Raw genomic sequence first — 27,747 nt, 5'->3', positions numbered from 1 at the left:
GACTGACACAGCATTGCGGCGTCCCACAGAGAGAGAGAGAGAGAGAGAGAGAAAGATGGAGAGAGAGTGAATGTGAGACTCATAGGCGACGGACAATAACATGGGCTTGCACTTCTTTACGACCTCCTATAAAACCTCTTATCCGCGCTCAGGGTGGGACTGCTCTGCAGTGACGGAACAGTGATTCCCAGTCCAAACTCCGAACAGCGTTTACAAGACTAATGGTTGGGAATGTGTCCAAGTGTGGATGGACTTTTCTAGCCTCTCTGGCAGTCGTCATGAAAACATATTACTGCCAATGGATAAGATGGTCACAAGATGTATTTGTTTGTAATTGTTTTAATTGAGCTCCTAGAGTGTGCAGCTCTCCTTTTCTTTTTCAAGCCTGGACTCGAACCAGGGTCTGTAGTGACGCCTCTAGCACTGAGATGCAGTGCCTTAGACCACTGCGCCACTCAGGAGCATCCCCACCCATTCTAACTGTATACTGTCTTCAGACAAAACACGCGCGTCGAACACACCCGTGCCATATCACTCATTGTAACTAATTCACTCATTGGGTTGGTGGTTTCGTAACGTGCAAAGCAAGATAATACACAGCATGAGACATAGGCTTGTGATTTCTAATACACCCCACTCCCTTACCCTCCGACCTCTCTTTACCTCCCTCTCTCTTTACTTTCCTCCCACCTGTATGCAGGTTATAGAGTCATAGAATTTCCAATACACTCCCTTCTTCACCTCTTGCTTCTCTCTCTCTTCACCTCCCCCCTCCCCTCTTTTTTTAACTACTCCATTCCACCTGTAAATGTATAAAAGTCCCCTGATCCATCAGATCGGCGTCACTCCCTGCTAACTGAATGGTTAGCCTGCTAACTCTAATGTTAGCCATGGGTAAATTAAGAAGAATTTGCGTACTGCTGTTGATGTGTGGGTACAGAACAGTGGCTAGCACAGAAGAAGGGTGAGTATAACAGATAGACTGAGATTTTAATATTGATCCATAAACAAGTGCTATGGTTGTGGATGTCTAATTGCATCATTTGAATGAAGTGGTTCAATATTAAATTGATTTTGGCATTATTATACATTATCAATTTTTTACTGATAAGTATGCAGGCATCACTGTTACAGTGTTTGTAACATTTTACCAGCAAAGTTTTTGAAGGATTTTAATTTAGTTGGATGATTTGTACAACTCGATGCTTATTCTGAAGACATCATTGAGGGACGTATAGTGTATACCCAGAGCCAGGTATTTAGAGAGTTTGGCTATTGAGGTTTTATGATGCGTGTACATGACACTACAGCATTCTATGACAGCCATGTTAGGGTCCCATTAACATTACATAGGAAATACACTGAGTGAACTAAACAGTAACTCGATATTAGGAAGGTTTTCTTAATGTTTTGTACGCTCAGTGTATTTCAATAACGCTATGTAACCGAATGTCTAGATTTAGAACAATATTCAGAAGTTGGCCCAACTCTCTAAATACATGGCTATGACTGTACTCTACGATGTATTGTAGTCTGTTCTGGTGGAGCCGGTTTAAACAGCGGTGACTTTGGATGGTTGAATAATTGATCGCTAGTGGCTTGTTTCCTCAAGTTATTCTGAATGATTTTAAAACAGTATGGAACCACTTGTTTTTGATGCGTTAATGCATTGATGCGTTTAAATAATTGTACTCTACTTGTACAGTATAGAAGATCATCTCTGCTTGTATATTTTATACTATGATTTCTTATTCTTTACATGAAATAAGGATAAATCATATTCAGTAACTTTTCTATTCATGATGAATCTAACTGCAGATTAGATTGCACTAATGCACTAACTGTAAGTCGCTCTGGATAAAAGTGTCTGCTGAATGACTAAAATGTAAATGTAAAAAATGTCATTTGAACCTCACTATTCACCAGTGTTGGGGAGTAGTGAACTACATTTAGTTCAATAGTAATTTATTTGCATTTTGTAGTAGCTTGGTGGTAATCGAACTAAATTCAAATTTTGGTAGTGTTTTCAGCAGTGAATTACTTTTTTTTTGCCATCTAGTGGTGCAGCTAACTACTGGAACTACACACTACTTTTTTTATCCCTCTAAGCCTCTGAGAACGTTCTAAGAACGTCACGTGATTGTCCCAAGTGAACGTTCACGGGGGGACCCTTGTCTAGTTCCCTGTACGTTCCCAGAACGTCACTGAGGACCATGTTATAACCGGTTTAGGACGGTCTCAGGACTTTCATTTTACTAGTCCTCAGGATGTTGCATGATGGTCCCAATGGAATGTCCTTTGGGGGACCTTTTTATAGCCCCCTTAGGATGGCGTTTGCCCCTGGAGGTTTAGTCTAGTTCCCGGTTTGTCCCGAGGACGTCCCCTAGGATGTTTTTAGGACGTCCTTGGGATGTTGTGTCATGGTCCCCTGAAGGTTTTTGTCATGTGATGGTCCCAGGTGTCCCAAACCATTAGAAGTAAAGTAATGAAATGGTATGGGGGTTAGAGTCGATTTCCGCGGCCCTGCGAATCTATTTACCATAATACAAACATCCCTATCAAAATCAGTCAGTTTAAGCTAGAAATATGTTTTTTCCATTGATGCATCCGCCGATGTCGCACTCTCGCATTTGCAGTGAAAGGTGGCAGAGCTAGAGCGAAAATCGGTTTTCTCACTAACTCGTCTGTAGCTTCCAAACGGTTTGGCCCAAAGATGAGACTCTCATGTACAAGATGGCGTTTCCTCTCCGACCCCTACAAGCGTCTGAAGTCGGTACAGCTGATCAGCCAACTTCTGTCTGTAGTGTGCCCAGTCATGTGAAATCCATAGATTAGGGCCAAGTCAATTTATTTCAATTGACTGATTTCCTTGTATGAACTGTAACTCACTTTGCAAAAGAGCGCCATCTGCACTGCTATTTTAGTGACTGTTCTCTCATTGATTTCATTTAGTTATTTCAGCAATTTGAGTTTGTTCTTTCAGGATTGTTGTCTAATGTGGGCACAGCATATTCTTCTGTTTTAACGTTACTCCTGAATCACTATGATAAATGTAATTCCAGTGTGAATTAATTGGTAGCTTGGTAAACTATATTTTCAGAGTAACTTCCCCCAACACTGCTATTAGCCTATTCATTTTCATGTCCTGTTTTCATTTAGTTTTGTGTTTCTCTTACACAGCTATGAAAGAACAGCGAGAGATGCTGGTAAGTTTGTCATATAAAAAGTACACATTTGTTTTAATCTTGCTCACTTTCTGCCTAACTAATGAGGTGACAGTAGTAGCAGGGACCCACCTGATTCAACCTATCAAGGCATTAACACACCTGATTCAACCTATCATTATTAAATGATTATTAAATGATTAGTTGAGTCCAGTGATTTAGTGTCGGGCTAGAACAAAGATGTGCACCCCGCCGCTGTGGGTCTATTCTAGGGCAGATGATAGATTCAAGACAAAAGGCTCAGTCAGTACTATCCAGCCACGTGATCCAGGGTAATTCCCAAATGGCACCCTATTCCCTATAAAGTGGACCATGGGCTCTTGTCAAAAGTAGTGCACTATATAGGGGAAAGGGTGCAATTTGGTGCCGTTGGGAACGTGATGTACTTTCCTCCTTTTACTCTTATCTTCTTATACCTATACATCCCCTCCCCTATACAATGCAACATGCTTATCACTACACAACCTGCTTACACATCACTAAACATGGGTGCACACACAAGCAGACACACACAGATACCCTTCCTATAAGACAGCGCAGGAGGGTGCCATATAGTGATTGGTTTAGGGCCTGAGTGTTCCATAATGTTTTCATAATGCAGATTCCAAATGCATTACTGTTGATACGGTAGTCAGTGTTCTGTTGCCATCTTGTTGCGCAATGTCACCTTGACTTTGTAGCAGTGAGGACAACACATGACAGCCAATATGGTATAATGCTATTTTAGCTATGACGATTTGCTTTGATCAGCCAACTGATCCATGATATTTGCCTCATTGGTAATATAAACTGACACAAATTCTTCACAGTAACTGACATTCAGTGATGCCAGTTGAGATCAAGTATTTGCTGTTATTTAATGTTCGGTGATGCCAGAGAGATTCGTGTGCAATAGAGAGTAGAACTTTCAGAGCCTCGCTAACTCTCCCTCTCTCTTCATCTCTCCTCCCATCTCTCTCTGTCACAGCCATCCTGACCTCCTGTGACTTTAACCAGGAAAGTACGCCGTTCTGTCAATTCCAGCAGGACAGCATGGATAACAGTGATTGGACAAGAAATAAAGGCGCCACCCCTACACCTGGAACAGGACCCCCCGGGGATTACCCTGACGGCAGTGAGTAGTGTTTGACCTTAAAACGCCCACCTGAAACATTAGACCATTCAATGATTGGTTCCCTCTTCTATCCACTAAATGGGGGAAAAAAGGAGCTCCTTTGAGATGTACCTACCTGTGGTCATATCTCATATTGCCCACCCAAGATACAAGAGAATGCCACGTTCCACGAGTCATGCTATGAGTCATGGTAGCCTGGATGCCAGTCCGTTTCTGTTGTCACTATCGAGACGTGTGTGTGTCCTGAGAAGACACAGAAGGCTTTGTCCAAAATGGCACCCCTTGGCTCTGGTCCAAAATAGTAGACTATATAGGGAATAGGGTGCCTTTTCAGACGCAGCCACAGTGTAGTTCATCGCTTCTCCTTCGTCTCCAAACCCCTATTCTCCATCACCGTTTCTTCGATGTTTCTCTGTTGTTCTCTATCTCTCTTTCTACGATTCTCTGTTTTTCTTTCTCTCTCTTTCTCTGTCTGTCTCTTTCTCTCTTTTCCCTCTCTCTGGATAATATCGCCATTAGTGAGGGAGCTTGTCCCGGTACCTCTTTACTATGCCTCTCCGTTCTTTCTCTTTTAGATGGTTTCTACATCTACCACGAGTGTGACAACGTGGCCAATGGGCAGAAGGCTCGTCTCCTCAGCCCAGCTCTCACCTCGCCCTCGGCCCAGATCTGTGTCCAGTTCCGCTACTACATGTACGGCTCAGACAACCAGAACCACCTGCGCGTGCTGGCCAAGAGGCCCAGTTCAGAGGACAACGTCTGGGAGAAGACAGGGATCCAGAGCCCCTCCTGGCTTGGAGCTTCCATTACTGTGGCCAAACCAGCAGGACAGAGCCTAAATGTGAGCGAGTGTGTGTGTGTGCGTGCGTGTGTGTGTGTGTCGCTGGTTCAGACCTGGGTTCTACTATTTTAAATCATTTTAAATACTTTATCTGGGCTTGATTGATCTTATGGACCAAGAGCATAGTTCAAAAACTGCAACAGCAATTTTTACATTTTTTACAAGGTTTAGGGAAAGTAGTAGCCTGGACACTAATGTTTACATGTGTCCGCTTTTAACAAGTTTCACCCTAAAGTTGTCGCTTAAACACTGGTATGTGTGTTTTCAGATTAGTCTGGTCACAAGTGTCCATGTTCATATTCTCCATATTAACTCTACATTAACATATTAACTCTCGGTTTACAGATCGTGTTTGAGGCACAGCGAGGGCTCAGCGATTCCTGTGACTCAGCTCTGGATAATATCGTCATTAGCGAGGGAGCATGTCCCGGTACGAACCTCTTTACTATGTATCGCCGTTCTTTCTCTCTTTCCCTCGCTCTCTTCACCTTTATACCTCTCTCTCTCTCTGTTGGTCTAGACATCTGTTTTGATCAATCCCATGTATTTCCACAGCCTGTCTTACTGGTTGCGACTTCGACACCTTTGATGAGCTGTGTGGGTGGGATGCCAAATCACCTACAAATCCTGAACTCTTCGGCTGGGAACAATTAACTGGAGGGACTGAGACCCCTGGGACTGGTCCTGAGGATGATTTCTCCAAACCAGGCTGTGCGTATCAGTATTATATAATTTTCACACTACTTAGCCGAGGAGAACAGAGACGAGCTGTAGGCTACTGGACTGGCCTGGTTACACATCCACCATAGTTGCTGGAGTGGTACTGGAAAAGACCATACGAAAAGAAAATATACGAGCCAGCCCAGTACAGTTTGGGTCGATATGACAGTGTGAAAATGCTTGTCAAATCATGCCATCACTATTAGATTTCTGTGTCTAATGTCTGTCCTGGTCTTCTTTCTCCATAGTCGGCAGCTATCTGCTGATGGACTCCGTATATGCTGTCCCTGGAGAGAAAGCAGAGCTGTGGAGTCCCTCTACCGGCTCCTCTGGCTGTCTGGACCTCACCTTCCATTACTACATGTGGGGAACTGCCACCACAATGAAGCTCCAAGTGCACGCTGTGACCGCAGGTAAGACCCAACAAGCCTACTGAGGGCAAGATATTAGAAGGCTTGCAGTTGTCACAAATCACCTAGCAACCGCACCAGGCGCCATGTTGGAAGACCAACGTCAGGTGGCAAGTAGGCTAGCAGTCAAGATTGTTGGGCCAGTAACTGAAAGGTCACTGGTTTGAATCCCCGAGCTGACTAGGTGAAAAATCTGTCGATGTGTCCTTGAGCAAGGCACTTAACCCTAATTGGTCCTGTAAGTCGCTCTGGAGAAGAGTGTCTGCAAAATGATTAAAATGCAAATGGCAGTCCTTTGGACGTCGTCCACATTGCTTGCTGCGTTTTTGCTTCCACCGGAAACTTCGGAAAGATTTCCCATTATTTAATTTTTCTAAGGACCCAGAAAACGGAGGCAGTGGGAAAACCCATTCAAGTAAGTAAAGATATTTTGAAAATGATCAATGTATTATTAGCTAGTTAGCTTTATACAGAAACTCAGTGTGAAGGCTTACTCAAATGAGCATCTAAGATAATGTTTGCTAGTTAGCTAACTTGACATACTGTAACTAGCTAAGTGAATTAAATATCACCAGCTTGCTAACTTCATATTAGATGTACTTATCATTGTAACTCAAAAGGCATTTGTAGCTAGCTAACAGCCATGGAAGAGGGTGAAAGCATTAGCTAGCAGTTCCAGCTGTCGGAGAAGGGAGAGCAGACTACTCTGGATAGAGTAGGTACCTTTGTGGGAGTACATTATGAAAACATTCTCCAGTTCCAGTCCCTAGCGTGAAGAACGGAGCAACATCATATTCAGTGCTGTCTAATTTGAGTATAATGCAGCCTGTTTCTTTTTTGATGTTTTCAGTCCTCAGATACAGAGAGCCGTAAAACCATGTCTGCAGATGAAGAGGTCCCAATAAATGTCCCAAGAGACTAAGGGTACATCCTTGTATACCATCGATACCTATGTCAGCACATTTTGTGAACAAAAGTGCAGTTTAAAAGTCACACACAATGTGTAAACTTATTCCAACTGGAGCAGGCCAACCCTGCTGGGTGTGCAGGTTTCCGTTCCAGCCCAGCACTAACACACCTGATTCAATGTATCAAACCTAATTAGTTACCCGTAGATCAGGGATAAGTGGAGCGAGGTTGGCCACCTCCGGTATTTGCTTTTTTTATTCACCTAAAATGATGCTTTAGTAATAATGGCCTACTTACTAAAATGTCTAACCTTTACAGATGAGTTAGCTTACTTGTACACTTTCATACAAATTGTATGAAATAGTGTTGATTCTTTGATGTTAAGTGTTTAGACTTGTTTTAATTGTTAACTGAACTATTATTCACAATGAACTAGTGTCTATGTTGATTAATCACACATCACAATCCTGCAATAAAGAGGGGAAGGGAATCTGTCTTTAATTTGTCTATTTGTGTTGTATTCTCAAATGAACAGGACCTTTTTGTTCAGTCATAAGCTCTCCAATTAGCTGTATTTGATTGTTACAATTTTTTCAGGATATCAGCCATGTGAACCCATTTTGCGGCTGATCATGTCATGCAACGTCAATGCAGCCATACGCCTACAGCAGTGGTTCCCAACTCCAGTACTTGAGTACCCCCAATAGCACACATTTTTGTTGTAGCCTTGGACAAACACACCAGATTCAACTCAGAGGGCCTGGTGATTAGTTGATAAGTTGAATCAGGTGTGTTTGCCTGGGGCTACAATAAACTGTACTGTTGGGGGTACTCGAGGACCGGCTTTGAGAACCACTGGCCTACAGTATGACGGCATTAGCCTTATGGACATTTGCAATGCACCCCTTGACATTGTGCATCTGAAGCAGAGAATAGCTTAACTCACACATTGTTTACATATTGTTCAGCTATTCTCAATTTAAAAACGATTCGTTTTAGTCACCGCTATCATGCCGTTTGAGGTAGCCACTCGGCTGTTGTTGTCAGAAGAATTCAGGCGGTGGCCTTCCAACATGGCCGCCAGGAGGTGTCGTACATCAACTGCTTGCCCTCTATTGTCTAGACAATGCTAAGATAAGAGTATCACCACCAAAGCAAGTTGGTGGAACCTTAACTGGGGAGGACGGGCTTGTGGTCATGGCTGGAGCGGATTCAGTGGAACGGTATCAAACACATGGATTCCACGACGTGCTTGATGCCATTCCACTCACTCCATTCCAACCATTATAATGAGCAGTCCTCCCCTCAGCAACCTCCACTGATCACCACTACATGTTTCAGTCTCTAGCGCTCTCTTAACCTTTCTCCATAAACTCTGACCACCTCTTCACATAACCCCCCCCCCCCTCCCCAGGAGGAATCCTTGGAGCCCCCATCTTCTCATTGACAGGGAACCAGGGCCAGAGCTGGAAGCCTGCAGACATACGTTACCTTGGCTCAGGTAGCATGCAGGTAAACCTAGTTGGGTTTTATTCTTTATTTGGATCCCCATAAGATGGCAGCTTGAAGACCGCTAGTCTTCCCGGGGTCTAAAATAACTTTAGAACTGGGGGTAGAGACCAAAAAGACTTTGCTTTCAAAGGCATGTTGATATCGGTCTTGAATCTGGTTTTCAACCCTTCCTCCTAGAAGCACAAATGTGGTTGTATATTGTGAAGAGTAAAGAGTTAATTGAATGAACCTGAACTTTTTGCCTTTTCTTTGAATGTTCGTTTGATGAAGAGTGTTTCGGTCACAGCCTATGGTTACGGTTGTGAAAAATGTGTCCCTTGTGTTTGTGTATCAGTTTGTGATTATTGGTGTTTACGGTGAGACCCCTAAGACAGACATCGCTATAGACGCTGTATGCATCACAGCCTGCACAGGTAAGGAATAATCTATGATCTGAGATAATATAGTATATAATCTATTGATTATATGATCTTAGAAAACTGCTAGCCTCGAGTTTATTTGGTCTTCTGAAATGATCGTTTTGTGTATCATATGTTTTCCTTGGTTATTTCAGCTCCACCAACTCCCAGCCCAACTACACCAAAACCCTCAACTCCTGGACCAACTACACCTAAACCCTCAACTCCTGGACCAACTACACCCAAACCCTCAACTCCTGGACCAACTACTCCTGGGCCAACTACATCAAAACCTTCAACTCCTGGACCAACTACACCTAAACCCTCAACTCCTGGACCAACTACACCCAAACCCTCAACTCCTGGACCAACTACTCCTGGGCCAACTACATCAAAACCTTCAACTCCAGGACCAACTACACCTGGGCCATCAACACCAAAACCCTCAACTCCTGGACCAACTACACCTAAACCCTCAACTCCTGGGCCATCAACACCAAAACCCTCAACTCCTGGGCCAACTACACCAAAACCTTCAACTCCAGGACCAACTACACCTGGGCCATCAACACCAAAACCTTCAACTCCAGGACCAACTACACCTGGGCCATCAACACCAAAACCTTCAACTCCTGGACCATCAACACCAAAACCTTCAACTCCAGGACCAACTACACCTGGGCCATCAACACCAAAACCTTCAACTCCAGGACCAACTACTCATGGGCCATCAACACCTAAACCCTCAACCCCTGGACCAACTACACCTAAACCCTCAACCCCTGGACCAACTACACCTAAACCCTCAACTCCTGGGCCATCAACACCAAAACCCTCAACTCCAGGACCAACTACACCAAAACCCTCAACTCCTGGGCCAACTACACCAAAACCCTCAACTCCAGGGCCAACTACACCAAAACCTTCAACTCCAGGACCAACTACTCCGGGGCCATCAACACCAAAACCCTCAACTCCAGTACCAACTACACCTGGGCCATCAACACCAAAACCTACAACCACCAAACCACCAGGTGAGATTAACAGCCAATCAGATGATTTCATTCTCACAATCAGAATCAAACACCACTTTCTGTATTCACAGTCCTAATGTTAAAACCACTTGTCTCCCTTCCATCCCACAACACTCTCCCTCTTCTTCCTCTCCCCATCCCTCTCTTCCACCCTTCCCCACTCTCTCACATATTCCTCCTCTCCATTGACCCTCCTTTTCCTCATCCTCACCCTATCTCCTTTGCTCCATCCACCTTTTCTCTCCCTCTCTCTTTTGCCCTCCCCCCAATCATCCCCTCCCTCTTCTCCCCCATAGTGAAGTGCCCTCCCAATGCTGAGTACATAGAGTGTGGCCCAGCCTGCATCCCCAGCTGTAAGGAACCCTCTACTAACTGCACTGGCTCCTGTATCAGCGCGTGTTTCTGTAAACCAGGCTTCGTGTTCAAAGGCAGTCGCTGCGTCCCCATCGAAACGTGCGGTTGTCTGGAGGGAGGTGACTACTATGAGGTATGAGACCATCTGTAATTGTTAGTATGTGGTCCATGACGTTTGGGAAACACGGTGATATCCGACACTATTTACGATACGGTATACGATGCGATATGCAATGCGATATTTGAAACAATACTTTTATTTGCAGAATGTCCACTGCCATGGTGATTGATGTTGCTCAAGTCAGCACATCACAAATATACATTAAAGGGCGCCGACCATGCAAGGAACACACGAAACAATTCACAAATGAACAGTGTTCATTGTCAAACATCATGTTAATAATTCCCCTCTTTCCCTGTCTCTGTTGTTGTAGCCAGGAGAGATCATCTTTGGTGACGGCTGCTCCAAGCTGTGTCGTTGTGCCGGCAACTACACTCTGGACTGTGTGGACAACGCCTGCTCTCCCGCGGAGGAGTGTCGCAACGGGGCCTGCTATCCTAAAGGTACAGTCAGTTGAGTTGTCACAACTTGTATAAACCTTCAAATGTTCTTAGAATCAATAATAGTGATAAGGAGAAAGAATCCTTGGGAGACCCTTGGGTATTGTGCCTAGTTTGATTCCTAGCTATGCAACAGAAGAGCATGTATTATGTGTATTTATGGCTCAGTACAAACCCTATCACCATTATGTCAGGCTTCACCGGCTGACAACTCTAACCCAATGCATCAAGGAGGACATTTGAACACTAGCTATGTTTCCATTAACTTGTCCAGTGATTTCTTTGGGGGTCGACATTTAGAAAGTTTGCATAGAAATGTTGGGCTGCCTGTGTAAACACAACCCGAACTGTCCACCAGCCAATTACTAATTCCACGTACTACTTTATATCACTATTCCCCTTACAGGCACCTCTATCAATCAGTAGTATGATATTACCAATCTTATCCACCTGTTTAATATTTGCCACACAGTCTGGACACATTAGACACACATTTATATTGACTGCTATTGATTCCCAGCTCTCTGATTAATCGATTGATTACGTGATTCATTAATTGTTCCCTCCAGGCACGTCTACCTGTATAGCGTCCGGTGACCCTCACTACACCACCTTCGACAAAAAATACTACAACTTCATGGGGAACTGCAGCTACTTGATGTCCGAACCTTGTAACGACACCTCAGTGCCTCACTACGAGGTGCACGCCGACAACGAGAACCGCTATAACCTACCGACCATCTCCTACCTGAAGGCCGTGCACGTGTACGTGCGCGGGGTGAAGATCTCCGTGCTCAAGGGAGGCACCGTGCAGGTGAGAGAGAGATGGGGGGGGGGGGGGGGGTGCAGAGAAAGAGTGGGAGATGAGGGGTATGATGGGACGGAAGGATGACATTTTAAACTTTTTTTTACACATATTATAGCAGTAGAAAAGATGATTTATAAAATGCAAAGCCCTGCATATGCACAGACTAATTAACACCAATATAAAGTGACAACACAGTGTGGAAAGTAGTTTTTTTTTTTTTCCTTGCCTTCAATATAAAGTAACAGACACAGTAAAGAAAGGTTTGTCTTTCAATTCAATAAATCTTAGTCACTGGAGGGCAATTCCTGTGCAGCATTCAATACATAAAAAACATAGACACAGAACAGCAAAACAGCCAAAAATAAGAATAAAAAAAGGAATGCCGATCACTAACCCATGTCTGTGTTTTCCTCCTCTTCTCCATGCAGTTGAATGGTACCAATGTGAACATCCCTCTGACCCCAGCTACAGGAGTGTCTGTGCTGATGTCTGGTAAACACTACACCGTAGCCATGGACTTTGGTGTGACGGTACGATACGACGGAAACCACTACATGGATATCAAAGTCATCAACGAGTGAGTCAAAACTGCTTCACACACCTGCAGAGACCAAACATGGGGTTTATGCATATAGGTTTCCCTCCTACAGATTTGGGGACCCCAATATGATATGCCCTAAAAATAACTATAAAAGTAACATATAAAAAAATATATAATAATTGAAGCCTCTCACATTGTAATATGTTTATGATATAATTCTGCTGTGATTAAAATGCTTGAGAAAATGATTAACTCGTAAACTTGTTTGCTCCTCCTGTATTCAGCTATAAGGACAAGCTGTGTGGACTGTGTGGAGACTACAACGGAAACTCCAACGATGACTTCAGGAAACCTGATGGTTCTCTGACCACCAACCCCAATGACTTTGGACACAGCTGGGTCACCGATCCTAAGTGAGTCATGCCACCAGTTACACATGCGGACGCAGGCAGGCACTCACACACAGAAAGACATGCACCTGTGCACATGCACACAAGCACACAGGCATACACGCATGCGCGCACACACACACACACACACACACACGACTGATTCACTCTGTCTCGCCCTCCAGTTGTAACAAGCAGCCCAACACCACCATACCTGGCTGTACTGATGATGAGCAGGACGGGTACGAGAGCTCAGGATACTGCGGCATGCTACTAGACAAGAACGGACCTTTTGCTGTCTGTCACCCCAAGGTCAACCCCAATGTGAGTAATTACCTTACTTGTGTCATTATGAATCTGCCCTCTAGATAAAGATACAGTATGTAATTCAGGGAAACTAAGAAACTGGCGGTGTCGCGAGACTGCAGTACTCTAACTGAAGTCCTCGAACTTTGTCTGCGATGTGTGTGTTTTTGTGTGTGTCTCAGAGTTTCTTCAAGGACTGTCTGTTTGATCTGTGTGAGCTGGACGGTGCCAAGCCCATCCTGTGTGAAGCCATTGAGTCGTATGTAAATGAGTGTCAGGACCGAGGAGTCACCATTGGACCTTGGAGGAACAGCACCTTCTGCCGTGAGTAGAGATCAGGGTTGGAGTCAATTCCATTTCAATTCCAGTCAATTTAGAAAGTAAAGCACATTTCAATTCCAGATTGTTCCTCGTTGAAAAGCATTTGAAAGGATTTGGAATTAGATTTTGAGTGAACTTCCTGAATTGACTGAAATTGAAATGGAAGGGACCCCAACCCTACACGATGACAACGAGGAGGAAGAGGAGGATGTTCATGTTTAAGATCAATATGATAATAATGATTCATTCACTCACCGAAGACACTGTTATTAACACGTCAAAGACCAAACAATACTCTCCAACAGCTCTGTCCTTTAAAATCAACAAAGTCGTTACCGAGAGACAGTCATGTTTCAAATTCCGACCTCCTAATGTCTCCTCCCTCCTTCTCTCAGCTCTGAAATGCCCCCCCAACAGTCACTACATGCCATGTGCCGCCCCATGCCAGCCCACCTGTGCCGCCAAGCCCCCCACGGGGTGTGACGGACCCTGTTCAGAGGGGTGTGTGTGCGACCCTGGGTACATCCTCAGCGCCGGGAAGTGTGTCAAAGAGAGCTCCTGCGGCTGCAAACACACTAACGGAGAGTACTACGAGGTAAGCGGGTGTGTGTGCGGGTGTGTAATGTAAATGTAAAAAAAAATGTGTGTCAGTTATCAATGCCATTGTCTGAGTTTGAGGCCATCGCAGGCCTCGAACCCAGGACTCCCAGAGCATAGTAAACTTGCTCCGATAGGATTAACCCACTTCGGGAAGAACATAACCCCCCCCTTCCTCGTCCCTCCAGCCTGGTGATGAGTGGTACATGGAGAACTGTAAGTTGAAGTGTTTCTGTGACGCTCCCTCCGTCACCTGCAAGCCCTCTGACTGCCCTGCCATGCACGAGTGTAAGGTGCAGGGAGGAGAGCTGGACTGCTACCCTACAGGTAAGTCCCTTTACATAAACAGTCTGAACACACACACAAACACACACTCAAAATGGTGTCTTGATGTCTGACGTCTTGGAAGTCAGGGTAGGTGACCAGGCTATGACCATATGAGTTGGCAAGACAACACAAAGAGGTCTGGAAGCAGGCTTTTATATCTCATGATATCTCCCTCTGCTCCATTTACCCCAGGTTCTCAGGACTGTGTGATCTCTGGGGACCCCCACTACAACACATTTGATGATAAGTTCTACAGCTTCATGGGAACCTGCACCTACACCCTGGCTAGGGCCTGCAAGAACAACACTGGTGAACACATGAGGATGATGTTCTGTAGATCTAGCTCTGTCTTATCAGTTCTAGATTATGTAGTTCTAACACTGGGTTCTAGATTCTGTAGTTCTAGCTCTGTCTTATCAGTTCTAGATTATGTAGTTCTAACACTGGGTTCTAGATTCTGTAGTTCTAGCTCTGTCTTATCAGCTCTAGATTATGTAGTTCTAACACTGGGTTCTAGATTCTGTAGTTCTACCTCTGTCTTATCAGTTCTAGATTATGTAGTTCTAACACTGGGTTCTAGATTCTGTAGTTCTAGCTCTGTCTTATCAGTTCTAGATTATGTAGTTCTAACACTGGGTTCTAGATTCTGTAGTTCTAGCTCTGTCTTATCAGTACTAGATTCTGTAGTTCTAACACTGGGTTCTAGATTCTGTAGTTCTAGCTCTGTCTTATCAGTACTAGATTATGTAGTTCTAACACTGGGTTCTAGGTTCTGTAGTTCTAGCTCCGTCTTATCAGTACTAGATTGTGTAGTTCTAACACTGGGTTCTAGATTCTGTAGATCTAGCTCTGTCTTATCAGTTCTAGATTATGTAGTTCTAACACTGGGTTCTAGATTCTGTAGTTCTAGCTCTGTCTTATCAGTTCTAGATTATGTAGTTCTAACACTGGGTTCTAGATTATGTAGTTCTAGCTCTGTCTTATCAGTACTAGATTCTTTAGTTCTAACACTGGGTTCTAGGTTCTGTAGTTCTAGCTCTGTCATATCAGATCTAGATTATGTAGCTCTAACGCTGGGTTCCAGATTCTGTAGTTCTAACTCTGGGTTCTAGGTTCCGGGGTTCTACCTATGTTCTGCTGTGTTCTCAGGTCCATGGTTCTCCGTGGAGGGTAAGAACGAGGAGCGTGGTCTGGCTGGAGTGTCGTACCTGAAGAAGCTCTATGTAACTGTCGACGGAATCACCGTCACACTGATGAAGAGCAGGAGGACTCTGGTACTTGTTGATACATCAATCAATCAGTCCAATTTATAAACGCCCGATTTACATCAGAAGTTGTCACAGTGCTTTTGAAGTAACGAGACCTAGGCCCCAAAGAGCAAGAGCAAAGCAGAAGCACATTGGCTAGGAAAAACTTGTCAGAAGGAAGAAATACATTTTTTATTAAACAGTAATTAACATAGACCTGTGACACTAACACAGTTATTAACATGTAATAACACTTTCCCATAAACGTTTTTATCATTCACATTCCACATCACAGATGTGGTGGTATCACTCAATTATCTCTATCTTTCAAACTCCATATCTCCCTTAATCGGAGGATTAGTGAAATTACACAACGGCAATACACCCAAAGCCTTTCTTTCCTTTTTCAATACAGATCTTATCTGTCTTTCTCTTTCTCTCTATCTTTGTCTCTTTTTTATATTTTATCTCATTCTCCCTCCGTCATCGTCTATTTTACCAGTAATCCTTCAAACCTGTCCACCAATTACGCCTCCTCTTCTCTCTGACTGCTTATTCCTCCTTTTTTGTCTATTTTTCTCCGGATCAGCGGAGACTTTCCTAGAATTAATCTCTCTTTCTGCCTCCACAGGTGAACGGAAAGCGTGTGTCCCTCCCTCACTACCCCTCTCCACTAATCTCTCTATCGCTTGCGGGTCAGTACATCACCCTGCAGACACCGTTCGGCCTCAAGGTGCGCTGGGACGGAAACCACTACGCCCAGATCTCAGTGCCCAGGTGTGTACTACGGACACAGGAAGTAGATCCCTAGCAACTTCCTTTTCCCTCTTAAGGCTCAAATTACACCCTATTCTTAAGTTAGGTGTCTACGTTTGGGCACTGCCTATGTTGTATTTTATCAATATTCATGCAGATAATTGATCAACATTTATACATAATTCAGAACCATTTCTGTTCAAAACATTCCACATCTTTCAACCTTTAGAGGAGTTTGAACTCAGTATCGATCCACTGTAAATAGATCTCTTAAATCAACTAAAGCCTTCAGGATTTTTCCCATGAGTTCTGTAGTAGGATCTCGAGAAATCCATTGTTTGTGTGTCTTGATATCTTTGTAGTAATCCAGAGGTTTGGTATCTTGGTTTCTGTAGTAATCTTTTGGTAACAATCTGGTAATCGTAATAATCTATTGGTTGTTGTCTATATCGGTGTCTAATCTATTGTGTCTTGTAATTTGATATTTTTTGTAGGATCTCTCTATTAATCCACTGGTTGTATATCTTTGTGTCTTGACCTTTGAACTAATCTTCTGTGATCAAATCAAATCACATTTTATTGGTCACCTACACATGGTTAGCAGGTTATTGCGAGTGTAGTGAAATGTTGTGCGTCTTGGTGTCCGTCAGCTCCTACTTTGACCAGATGTGTGGTCTGTGCGGCGACTATGATGGTAACCCTAACAACGACTTCACCAAGCCGGATGGATCCCAGGTCACCAGTTCCAAGGACTTTGGAAACAGTTGGAAGACCGAGGACGATGAGGATGCCACGTGAGTGGGAATTTTCTCTTGGGAATAGTGACTAATGAAGTCAGGAATATTTCTGCCCAGTAATGTATGTAGTAGAATGTAAGTACACACTTTAGGAAGTAGTTTAGGAACGGAGTGTGCACTTGATCCTATATGCACTTATTAGGCGTAATAACTGTGTTGTGCACTATATTGGTATTACATTTCCTATTTTAAATTGTTTATTAATAATTGTGTGTTTCCATAGATGCAAACCCGACACCAACCCAGACCCTGTCTGTGATCCATCACTGGAGGCAGAAGTGTCCAAACCAGAGAACTGTGGGAAATTAACCGATACCAAAGGACCTTTCAGGTGAGCAACGGAGTCACATGGATACTTGACATACAGAACCAACAACATATCCCTACTGTGCGTGATCCATACCATATGTATCATTTAGACATAAACACCCAGTTTAACACACCATACACACACATGAAAACATACACGAATCCATACGTACATGGATACCTCCAAACTCACATGCTATGACCCCTGATGCTTACAAACATGGATCTCTAGTCTATTGTAATATCTGTTTGTAATAATCCATGACTTTAATCCAGATAGCATGGTTAACACATGTTGGGCTGGCAATCTTACTCCTTTACATTCCACACTGCTAAGAATATCTAAGATTGTCTTATACATACAAGCCTACCATAGTTCACAAGCCCTGACATGATTCAGGTCATAACACTTAACTCCCTCCATGTGTTCAAAACAAACAAAGTGATTTGTGTGTCTGTATTTTACTTTTCTCCCTCTCTCTCTCTCTCCCTCTTTTTCCCTTTTACTCTCCCATCTCTTTCTTTCTTAATGTATTTCTTTCTTTCTCTAATTCTTAATCCCCCCTTTTCCTCACACATTTCATTCATCCCCTCTCTCTCTCTCTCTCTCTCTCTCACCCTCCTCCTCTCCCCCCCATCAGAGAGTGCATTGCGTTGGTGGACCCCACTCCGTTCCTCCAGAGTTGTGTGTATGACATGTGTCGCTTCGTGGGCCAGCAGCAGATGCTGTGTGACCAGCTCCAGGCCTACACTGACGCCTGCCTGGGTGCAGGGGCCACGGTTCACCCCTGGAGGAAGCCAGAATTCTGCCGTGAGTCTCATATATAAATATATATATATATAGACACACTCTGTCAAGCCCTTGAAGATTGGACAAATATTTGGTTTGAAAACATTTGGCAGGTCACAATTATGTGTCAGCTTGAGCAAAAGTTGAAAGGAGATGCAAAGATCGATATCTCAGGCTGCCACTTCAAAGTCATACATTAACACAGTTACAGAGTGTATTGTTGTCCGTCAATAGTAAAGTAATTCCTTAAATGTTGCAGCAAGCTTAAAGGGGCAATCTGCAGTTGCTACATTCATTTGTGGACTTATAAATGAGAGATATGTAGCATTGATTCTTGAAGAATATAATTTATCAATGCCTTATGAGATTAATTCAACTGTCGTACTCCATCAGAACCAGAAATATAAGCTTATTTTACTCCAATGTTTGTAAACAAATAAACGTAAACAAACACTTTATAGCCCCAAAATATGGTTTAAACTATACTTTTAATATCATGGATGGTCAGTCTTTCGATCCATAGCTCTTGAGAGTAGTTACATTTCTCCAGCCCCATCCCTCAGCTTTTTATAGAAGCAAGGGCAGGCAGTATGAGGCAGCCTATAGGGAGGAGGTCAGAGACCTGGCAGTGTGGTGCCAGGACAACAACCCCTCCCTCAATGTGAGCAAGACAAAGGAGATGATCGTGGATTACAGGAAAAGGTGGGCTGAACAGACCCCCATTAACATCGACGGGGCTGTAGTGGAGCGGATCGAGAGTTTCAAGTTCCTTGGTGTCCACATCACCAACAAACTATCATGGTCCAAACACACCAAGACAGCTGTGAAGTGGGCACGATGACACCTTTTCCCCCTCAGGAGACTGAAAAGATTTGGCATGGGTCCCCAGATTCTCAAAAAGTTGCACCATCGAGAGCATCCTGACCGGTTGCATCACCGCCTGGTATGGCAACTGCTCGGCATCTGACCGATAGGCACTACAGAGGGTAGTGCGTACAGCCCAGTACATCACTGGGGCCAAACTTCCTGACATTCAGGAACTATATACTAGGCGGTGTCAGAGGAAGGCCCAAAGAATTGTCAAAGACTCCAGCCACCCAAGTGGCTGGAGAGTGGCATAGACTGTTCTCTCTGCTACCGCACAGCAAGCGGTACCGGAGCGCCAAGTCTAGGACCAAAGGCTCCTCAACAGCTTCTACCCCCAAGCCATAAGACTGCTGATCAATTAATTAAATGGCCACCCGGACAATTTACATTATGGTCCTCCCCCATTTGTTTTTACACTGCTGCTACCCGCTATTTATTATCTATGCATAGTCACTTTACCCCTACCTACATGTACAAATTAGTTTGACTAACCTGTACCCCCGCACATTGACTCGGTAGCGGTACCCCCTGTATATAGCCTCGTTATTGTTATTTTATTGTGTTACTTTTTATTATTTTTTACTTTAGTTGATTTGGTCAATATTTTCAGAACTCTTTCTTGAACTGCATTTTTTGGTTAAGGGCTTTTAAGTATGTGCATGTGACAAATAAAGTTTGATTTGATTTGAAGCATGCTTTGTTATTGTTTCAACCGCTGACTGCCCCTTTGACCCAAAATTTGTTACAATATGTTTGTGATTCATGAAGGTTTTCCTGTACTGACCCTGTTACTGCCTTCCCCTTTCTTTTTGCTCTCCCTCCGTAGCCCTGCCCTGTCCCCCTAACAGTTCCTACTCCATGTGTGTGAGCTCTTGTCCCGAGACCTGCCTGGGTGTCAGCGGCGCCCCTGGCTGTTCAGAGCTGTGTGTGGAGGGGTGCGAGTGTAACCCCGGCTTCATCCTCGGCGACGACAAGTGTGTTCCTGTTAAAGACTGTGGCTGTGTCGACTCCTCCGGAGACTACCACCCTGTGAGTACGACTCTCTCTTTCACTTTGACAATTTCGGTGTGTTATGTAAAGCATCGAGGTTTGGTAAAGGGTACATTAGGATACAGTATAAATACAATACATTGCTAAATCATCCGAACAGAAAGTAAAATATGCACATCCAAAATGTCAGTACACGTGCACATTCAGAAATACCCAAAACTTGATACTGAACTGTGCACAACGTTTATATGTACTGTATCTTGTATTTTTCATGTTGGACTTTTTGGTAAAATATACCTGTTGACTTTCCTATAGAATATAAAGATTAAATAAAATGTAAAAAAAAACATTTCCCTGGGCTATTCATGGCAGTCAGGTCATGTAGTCTGAACATGGTGTGTTCTTTTCAGGTGGGTGATGACTGGTACCTGGAGGGCTGTAAGGAGAAGTGTGTGTGTCTGGGCGGGGGGGTGATACAGTGTCACAACACCAGCTGTACCCTGACAGAGAGCTGTGGCCTGCAGGACGGAGAGTTAGGATGTTACCCACTGGGTACGATACACACACATACACACACACACACACAAACAGGAGGGAGAGTACAGATGCCAATGTCATTTTGTTTGTGCGTGTCATTTATTTTACTTGGCCTTTATTTTGGGGGTAAGATTGAAAAGCATCTATAGCACTATACAATTGTGGGGTCTCAGTTTTCGTGCAGTTGTAGCTTTTGAAATGTGTACGTTTTTATAAGAAATACATAAGTTTAAACCTCTATGAAAACAAAACATTATAAACTCAAATCTGAACTCTACCCTCCTCTACTCACAGAAACGGGAATCTGCACGGTCCAGGGTGACCCTCACTACACCTCTTTCGATAAGAGGGTGCACAACTTCATGGGTTCCTGCTCCTACACCCTCACCAAGCCCTGCAATGAAACCTCCGGGATGCCATACTTCACCGTTGACACCCAGAACGAGCACCGAGGCAGCAACAAAAAGGTGTCGTACGTCAAAGCCGTCGTGATTAAGGTGTACGGGATCACCGTCGTCCTGGGGAAAGGACGCAAAATACAGGTGAGGAACATGGGAGGTTAGCCACAGCACGACCTGGTTCATTCAGTTATGCTGGCAAAGTGTCAAGATAAGGCCTCACAGTGTGGTCAATAAAAATAGACTTTAGACGTTATGGTGGGAACAAGCTGGGAGCAAATGTCTTTAAATGGAATACGAAAACAAGAATGCATACCAATGAAAATACTGTACATTATCGATAGATAACCACGTACTGTACAATCAGCTAAGTTAACTCCAATTTAAAATGGTCACACCCTCCTCTCATCTCTTCCAGGTCAACGGAACCCTGGTGACCCCTCCTGTGACTCTGACCAATGGGGTGAAGATCTACCTGAGCGGGAAGTTCGTTGTCTTGGAGACGACCTTTGGCCTGAGGGCGAGGTTCGATGGTAACCACCACGCTGACGTCACTCTGCCCTCCTCCTACAACGGTCTGCTCTGTGGACTCTGTGGTAAGAGAATCAATCAATGACGATCACCTCTTAACGTGACAGATAATTGATTGTAAATAATGTGATTAAAAGAAACCAGGCACATAAAAAAAAGCCCTCATAAGTTATTTCACTCACTTTTATCATATCCCCTTTGTAGTGGGTAGTAGATTTATGTAGTCTTGTCTGAACACCTCTTTGAATATCATTTTATGTCTTGAATTGACTTAAAATATAATTTTAGCCTAACCCGGCTAACAGTTTGTATGCACGGTCACTGTTGATGTGGGCAGTAGTAACTGGTTCCGTCTATCCTCTATTCTTGTAGGAAACTTCAACGGCCAACCCGGTGATGACAACATCAAGCCAGACGGTAAACCAGCCGGCAACACAAACGAACTGGGAGAGAGCTGGCAGGTGCCCGACGACCGCCCCGAGTGAGTCACACACACCTGAAACACACACAACACACATTCATGCTTCAGTTTCAATGTTTTTATTTATCCAGCACTGTTAGGAAGAACCGTAGTCTGAACTAAGATACCAGACTGTTACATTTAGCCTAGATTCCATTGTTTTTGTATTAATTATGACCTATAGGTCTGACTCCATCGAGGAGATTTCATTTCCATCCTCGACAGCGACGTCTTTGACGTTCGTCCCTTCCTTCGTTTCTTCCTTTCGTCAATCCCTCCATCCCTCTCGCTTCTTTCAGCTGTACCAACGGTGGAGGAGAGGAGGAGTGCGATCCCAAGGTTGAGGCAGAAGCTGAGAAACCCACCAGCTGTGGCATGATCACTGACCCCAGCGGTGAGACTCACACACACACACACACACACACACACACACACAGAGAGAAACACACACAGACGCATGGAAACACAAATTACAGCTGTCGGACATTAACGCCAGACAGAAAATCATAGACATGCTCAATCCGCGTACACTCGTTCTTAAAACGTGTTATTACATACAACTTGTACTGTGTCTTTAAGTCTCCATTTACTAAAGCCATTTCTCATTTCTGTAGAACAAGAAATTATGTTTAAACGAAATATCATTGATTCTCGAGATAAGTGAGCGAGTTGTGCCTGAAATGTCAGCTAACTTACTACGACCATTACTCATTGGTCATTTGTCCAATTCTCTCAGTTGCCTTACAGAATTTTCTTTGTCTATTGTGTTACTACATGTAATTTGTACAATGTTAAAACTATTTATTGACAATTCCTCACTGTCTCAGCTATTTAAACACCATTCATTTCTCCATCCATTCTCTCTCAGGTATCTTCAAGCCGTGCCATGCGGTGGTTCCCCCCAACATCTACCAGGAGAACTGTGTGTACGACCAGTGTGCTACGGGAGGGGAGACGGTGGCTCTGTGTCAGGCTATAGAGAGCTACGCTGACATGTGTGCCTTGGCTGGAGTACCCATCGCATGGAGGAATAACACCTTCTGTCGTAAGTCACATACCAACATGCACGCACACACATTGAAACACAGGTATGCACGCAAACGCATACACACACACACCTTCCCGACTGTGTGCAGTCTAACTAACACACCTGTGCTCCATGTGCTGTAACAGACCTGTGCTCCATGTGCTGTAACACACCTGTGCTCCATGTGCTGTAACACACCTGTGCTCCATGTTCTGTAACACACCTGTGCTCCATGTGCTGTAACACACCTGTGCTCCATGTGCTGTAACACACCTGTGCTCCATGTGCTGTAACACACCTGTGCTCCATGTGCTGTAACACACCTGTGCTCCATGTGCTGTAACACACCTGTGCTCCATGTGCTGTAACAGTACCGTGCTCCATGTGCTGTAACAGTACCCTGCTCCATGTGCTGTAACACACCTGTGCTCCATGTGCTGTAACAGTACCGTGCTCCATGTGCTGTAACACACCTGTGCTCCATGTGCTGTAACAGTACCGTACTCCATGTGCTGTAACAGTACCGTGCTCCATGTGCTGTAACAGTACCGTGCTCCATGTGCTGTAACAGTACCGTGCTCCATGTGCTGTAACAGTACTGTGCTCCATGTGCTGTAACAGTACCGTGCTCCATGTGCTGTAACAGTACCGTGCTCCATGTGCTGTAACAGTACCGTGCTCCATGTGCTGTAACAGTACCGTGCTCCATGTTCTGTAACACACCTGTGCTCCATGTGCTGTAACACACCTGTGCTCCATGTTCTGTAACACACCTGTGCTCCATGTTCTGTAACACACCTGTGCTCCATGTGCTGTAACACACCTGTGCTCCATGTGCTGTAACACACCTGTGCTCCATGTGCTGTAACACACCTGTGCTCCATGTGCTGTAACACACCTGTGAGTCCTTTATGTGTACTGAGTCCTATCTCTATTGGGTAACACCAATATTGTGAAAGTGGTGTGCCACAAGGATTAGTCTTACTACCAATTCAAATCCCATGTTCCCTCTGTTCTCCCCCTTTCTTGGGCAGCAGCAACACAGATTATTTTCATTGCCCATCAGTAACCCATGTTTTCCCCTCTCTCTTTTCCCCTCTCCACCCAGCTCTGAAGTGTCTCCCAGGCAGCCACTACGAGCCATGTGGCAACGCCTGTCCTTCCAGCTGTCAGAACCCTACCTTCAACGCCACCTGTACCCAGCCCTGTGTAGAGGGATGTGTGTGTGACCCCGGCCTGCTACTCAGCGGTGACAAGTGTGTTCTACCCAGCCAGTGTGGCTGCACCGACAAAGATAACAACTACAGGCCTGTAAGAATGGACGAACCAAGTTACGACTTGACTAGTAAAGTTTACATAGTAGTCAATACAATGACCTGAGACTTATAGGAATGATGTAAACAGATTGAAATAGTTTAAGGATAGCTCATTTTGCTCATGTGAATGATTGACTAAATTAATGAAGTGGTTTATTGACTAACTAACATGGTTGATTGTTATATGTCTGTGGGACTGTGTCTTATGTCCATATCTCTCCTTGTTTGTGTGTGTGTGTCCCCTAGGTGGGAGACAGTTGGTTCACTGAGCTGGACTGTTCGGAGCGTTGTAAGTGTAACCTTGGCAACAACATTGTCTGTGAGCCGTGGCAGTGTAGTCCCGCCCAGGAGTGTAAGGTGTTGGAGGGAGAGCTGGCATGTGTTTCAACAGGTAAATGCCACACTCCCTTTCAGGGTTTTTTCTTAGTCTTTGTTGTGTTGTTTATTTTGCTTCTGTTACAGGGACAGAAATGTTTTGGTTTCCCAGATACAGATTCCTAATTATAATGAATTATTAGTCCTGAACTAAAAAGCATTTAGAGAATCTCTATTGAACATGCTTCCAAGGCCTAGGCTTAATCTGTGGCTGGAAAACCAGCTCTAAGTATCTTCACATGTGATTTGAAATGAATGTGACACTGCCTGTATATGACACACCATGAAGAACTCCCAAGAAGGCATCACTAACCCAGATATGAATGTCTCTCTTCTCTGTGTCTCTCCCCAGGTTTGGGTGTGTGTCATGTGGCCGGAGATCCTCATTACTACACCTTTGATGGTGTCATGCACACCTTCATGGGCACCTGTACCTACACACTGGTGGAGGTATGTAACCGTCGTCTCTCAACCTCTCTTCCTCTTCCCCTCTGCCTCTCCCGGTACCCGTGTAACACATCTCTCTCCCTCCATCCCTATCACCTTCCCTCCAACCCCTCTCTCCCTCAGGTGTGTAACTCCACCAAGGTAACTCCGTTCACCATCGTGGCGAAGAACGAGGAGCGTGGCCAACCGGAGGCGTCGTACGTGCGCTCCGTCACGGTCTATCTTCCCAACGCCAACGTCACGCTTCAAAAGAGCAACAGAGTTCTGGTGAGATGGAGTTCAACTTCCAACCTTTGTCGTCCGTTTTTGGTGAAAGTAGAAATGTGCGTATGGCTTACAGGCTTATGCCTCAGTCACATCACAGCAAACACAGACAGAAAACACGAAACAGAGAGAGGGAGAGGGATCCCTTGGGGAGCGTGTCAGAGTAGCGAAAAGTAGTTTGACGCTTTGGTTCAATCCTGAGCCCAGTTTCCTTTGTTTTCTCACCGTTTTAGTCAGATAGTAGAGATACAGTTATGGTACGCTTTGATCGTTATTCATCTTCTTAATGAAGCTGGCAGGGTAGCTCGGTCATTGCCTAGGGATCTATGGTGTACTAATAAATTATCTTTGGGGGGGGTGGGGGGGGTGGGGGGGGGTGGGGGGGTTAATTGGGGTGTTAGGCCTATTCTTGAGGGGGCTTCAACACCGCCAAGCCACTTTGTGGAACCGCCCATGGAAGCTGTGATAGTGAAGTTTGAGAAACAACAACCCATATGCCTTATTTGTTATTGATTTCTACTAATCACCTCTCCTTTATCCCCCCCTCCCCCTCTCTCCATTTCTCTCTCTCCTCTCCAGTTGGATGGGCGCAGGGTACGTACTCCTCTGTCCATCGGTGTGGCCGGGGCCAGGGTCTTGAGTAGTGGGGTCTACAGTCTACTGGACACTGATTTTGGCCTGAAGGTCAAGTTTGATGGAGTCCACCATCTGGAGATCACCATCCCTGGAGAATACTTCAACAAGGTACAACTGAGGCCCAACTATAGTAATGCTGCTCTATAATAATGCGTATTATACAACTTATAATGATGGTAAAATTAAGCCTTTCACACAATACATGTCTTGGACATACTAAAATACTCCGACCTACATTTTAAAGGGACTTCTAATGATTTTCTCTGCCCTTTTCATTCATGGAATTATCCATACTGTTCAATTTTTTTGGGGGGGGATTTTAGTTTTTTGAATTTGACCCGTTTTCTCCCCAATTTCAATCTTATCTCATTGCTGCAACTTCCCAACGGGCTCGGGAGGCAATGGTCAAAGTCATGCGTCCTCCGAAACATGACCCGCCAAACCGCGCTTCCTAACACCCGCCCACTTAACCAGGAAGCCAGTCGCACCAATGTGTTGGAGGAAACACCGTTCACCTGACGACCGAGGGCAGCTTGCAGGCGCGCTACAACCAGTCGGTAGAGCGCGATGAGCAAAGTAAAGCACCCCCAGCCAAACACTCCCCAAACCCGGACGACGCTGGGCCAATTGTGCACCACCCTATGGGACTCCCGATCAAATCAAATGTTATTTGTCACAAGCGCCGAATACAATAGGTGTAGACTTTACAGTGAAATGCTTACTTACAAGCCCTTAACCAACAATGCAGTTTCAAGAAAATAAAGTGTTAAGTAAAATCTGTAGTGCCTTGCAGTCGGAGGCCGAGCAGTTGCCATACCAGGCAGTGAAGCAACCAGTCAGGATGCTCTTGATGGTGCAGCTGTAGAACATTTTGAGGATCTGAGGACCCATGCCAAATCTTTTCAGTCTCCTGAGGGGGAATAGGCTTTGGCGTGCCCTCTTCACGACTGTCTTGGTGTGTTTGGACCATGATAGTTTGTTGGTGATGTGGACACCAAGGAACTTGAAGCTCTCAACCTGCTCCACTACAGCCCCGTTGATGAGAATGGGGGTGTGCTTGGTCCTCCTTTTCCTGTAGTCCACAGTCATTTCCTTTGTCTTGATCATGTTGAGGGAGAGGTTGTTATCCTGGCACAACACGGCCAGGTCTCTGACCTCCTCCCTATAGACTGTCTCATCGTTGTCAGTGATCAGGCCTACCACTGTTGTGTCGTCGGCAACTTAATGATGGTGTTGGAGTCGTTCCTGGCCATGCAGTCATGGGTGAACAGGGAGTACAGGAGGGGACTGAGCACTCACCCCTGAGGGGCCCCCGTGTTGAGGATCAGCGTGGCAGATGTGTTGATGTTACCTTTACCACCTGGGGGCGGCCCTTTAGGAAGTCCAGGATCCATTTGCAGAGGGAGGTGTTTAGTCCCAGGATCCTTATCTTAGTGATTAACTCTGAGGGCACTATGGTGTTGAACGCTGAGCTGTAGTCAATGAATAGCATTCTCACGTAGGTGTTCCTTTTGTCAAGGTGGGAAAGGGCAGTGTGGAGTGCAATAGAGATTGCATCATCTGTTGATTTGTTGGGGCAGTATCCAAATTGGAGTGGGTCTAGGATTTCTGGGATGATGGTGTTGATGTGAGCC

General features: G+C 44.7%; 1 protein-coding gene across 1 annotated transcript in view; it reads left to right on the top strand.

Annotated features, from left to right (window-relative positions):
- The first annotated feature begins 824 nt into the window (after positions 1-824).
- Positions 825-27,747, top strand: part of zanl (zonadhesin, like) — a 35,743-nt gene continuing 8,820 nt past the window's right edge. The window contains exons 1-37 of the mRNA XM_055938464.1: positions 825-964; positions 3,181-3,206; positions 4,192-4,338; positions 4,914-5,179; positions 5,525-5,609; positions 5,735-5,890; positions 6,148-6,312; positions 8,633-8,730; positions 9,065-9,143; positions 9,284-10,162; positions 10,459-10,649; positions 10,951-11,080; positions 11,647-11,891; positions 12,314-12,462; positions 12,711-12,839; positions 13,001-13,139; positions 13,304-13,445; positions 13,838-14,037; positions 14,228-14,366; positions 14,559-14,675; positions 15,516-15,640; positions 16,245-16,390; positions 17,020-17,163; positions 17,390-17,497; positions 18,117-18,286; positions 19,959-20,161; positions 20,533-20,674; positions 20,954-21,201; positions 21,476-21,653; positions 21,961-22,069; positions 22,348-22,442; positions 22,917-23,093; positions 24,184-24,386; positions 24,638-24,782; positions 25,119-25,216; positions 25,337-25,480; positions 26,057-26,221. Coding sequence (XP_055794439.1) covers positions 861-964; positions 3,181-3,206; positions 4,192-4,338; positions 4,914-5,179; positions 5,525-5,609; positions 5,735-5,890; positions 6,148-6,312; positions 8,633-8,730; positions 9,065-9,143; positions 9,284-10,162; positions 10,459-10,649; positions 10,951-11,080; positions 11,647-11,891; positions 12,314-12,462; positions 12,711-12,839; positions 13,001-13,139; positions 13,304-13,445; positions 13,838-14,037; positions 14,228-14,366; positions 14,559-14,675; positions 15,516-15,640; positions 16,245-16,390; positions 17,020-17,163; positions 17,390-17,497; positions 18,117-18,286; positions 19,959-20,161; positions 20,533-20,674; positions 20,954-21,201; positions 21,476-21,653; positions 21,961-22,069; positions 22,348-22,442; positions 22,917-23,093; positions 24,184-24,386; positions 24,638-24,782; positions 25,119-25,216; positions 25,337-25,480; positions 26,057-26,221 — 6,186 coding nt within the window. The 5' untranslated portion in view covers positions 825-860. The remainder of the gene's footprint in view (positions 965-3,180; positions 3,207-4,191; positions 4,339-4,913; positions 5,180-5,524; positions 5,610-5,734; positions 5,891-6,147; positions 6,313-8,632; positions 8,731-9,064; positions 9,144-9,283; positions 10,163-10,458; positions 10,650-10,950; positions 11,081-11,646; positions 11,892-12,313; positions 12,463-12,710; positions 12,840-13,000; positions 13,140-13,303; positions 13,446-13,837; positions 14,038-14,227; positions 14,367-14,558; positions 14,676-15,515; positions 15,641-16,244; positions 16,391-17,019; positions 17,164-17,389; positions 17,498-18,116; positions 18,287-19,958; positions 20,162-20,532; positions 20,675-20,953; positions 21,202-21,475; positions 21,654-21,960; positions 22,070-22,347; positions 22,443-22,916; positions 23,094-24,183; positions 24,387-24,637; positions 24,783-25,118; positions 25,217-25,336; positions 25,481-26,056; positions 26,222-27,747) is intronic.

Source organism: Salvelinus fontinalis, chromosome 11, assembly GCF_029448725.1.
Source record: "Salvelinus fontinalis isolate EN_2023a chromosome 11, ASM2944872v1, whole genome shotgun sequence".
In the NCBI taxonomy this organism is placed as follows: domain Eukaryota; kingdom Metazoa; phylum Chordata; class Actinopteri; order Salmoniformes; family Salmonidae; genus Salvelinus; species Salvelinus fontinalis.
The sequence above is the reverse complement of the archived record's forward strand: the minus strand, read 5'-3'. Positions and strand labels throughout refer to the sequence as shown.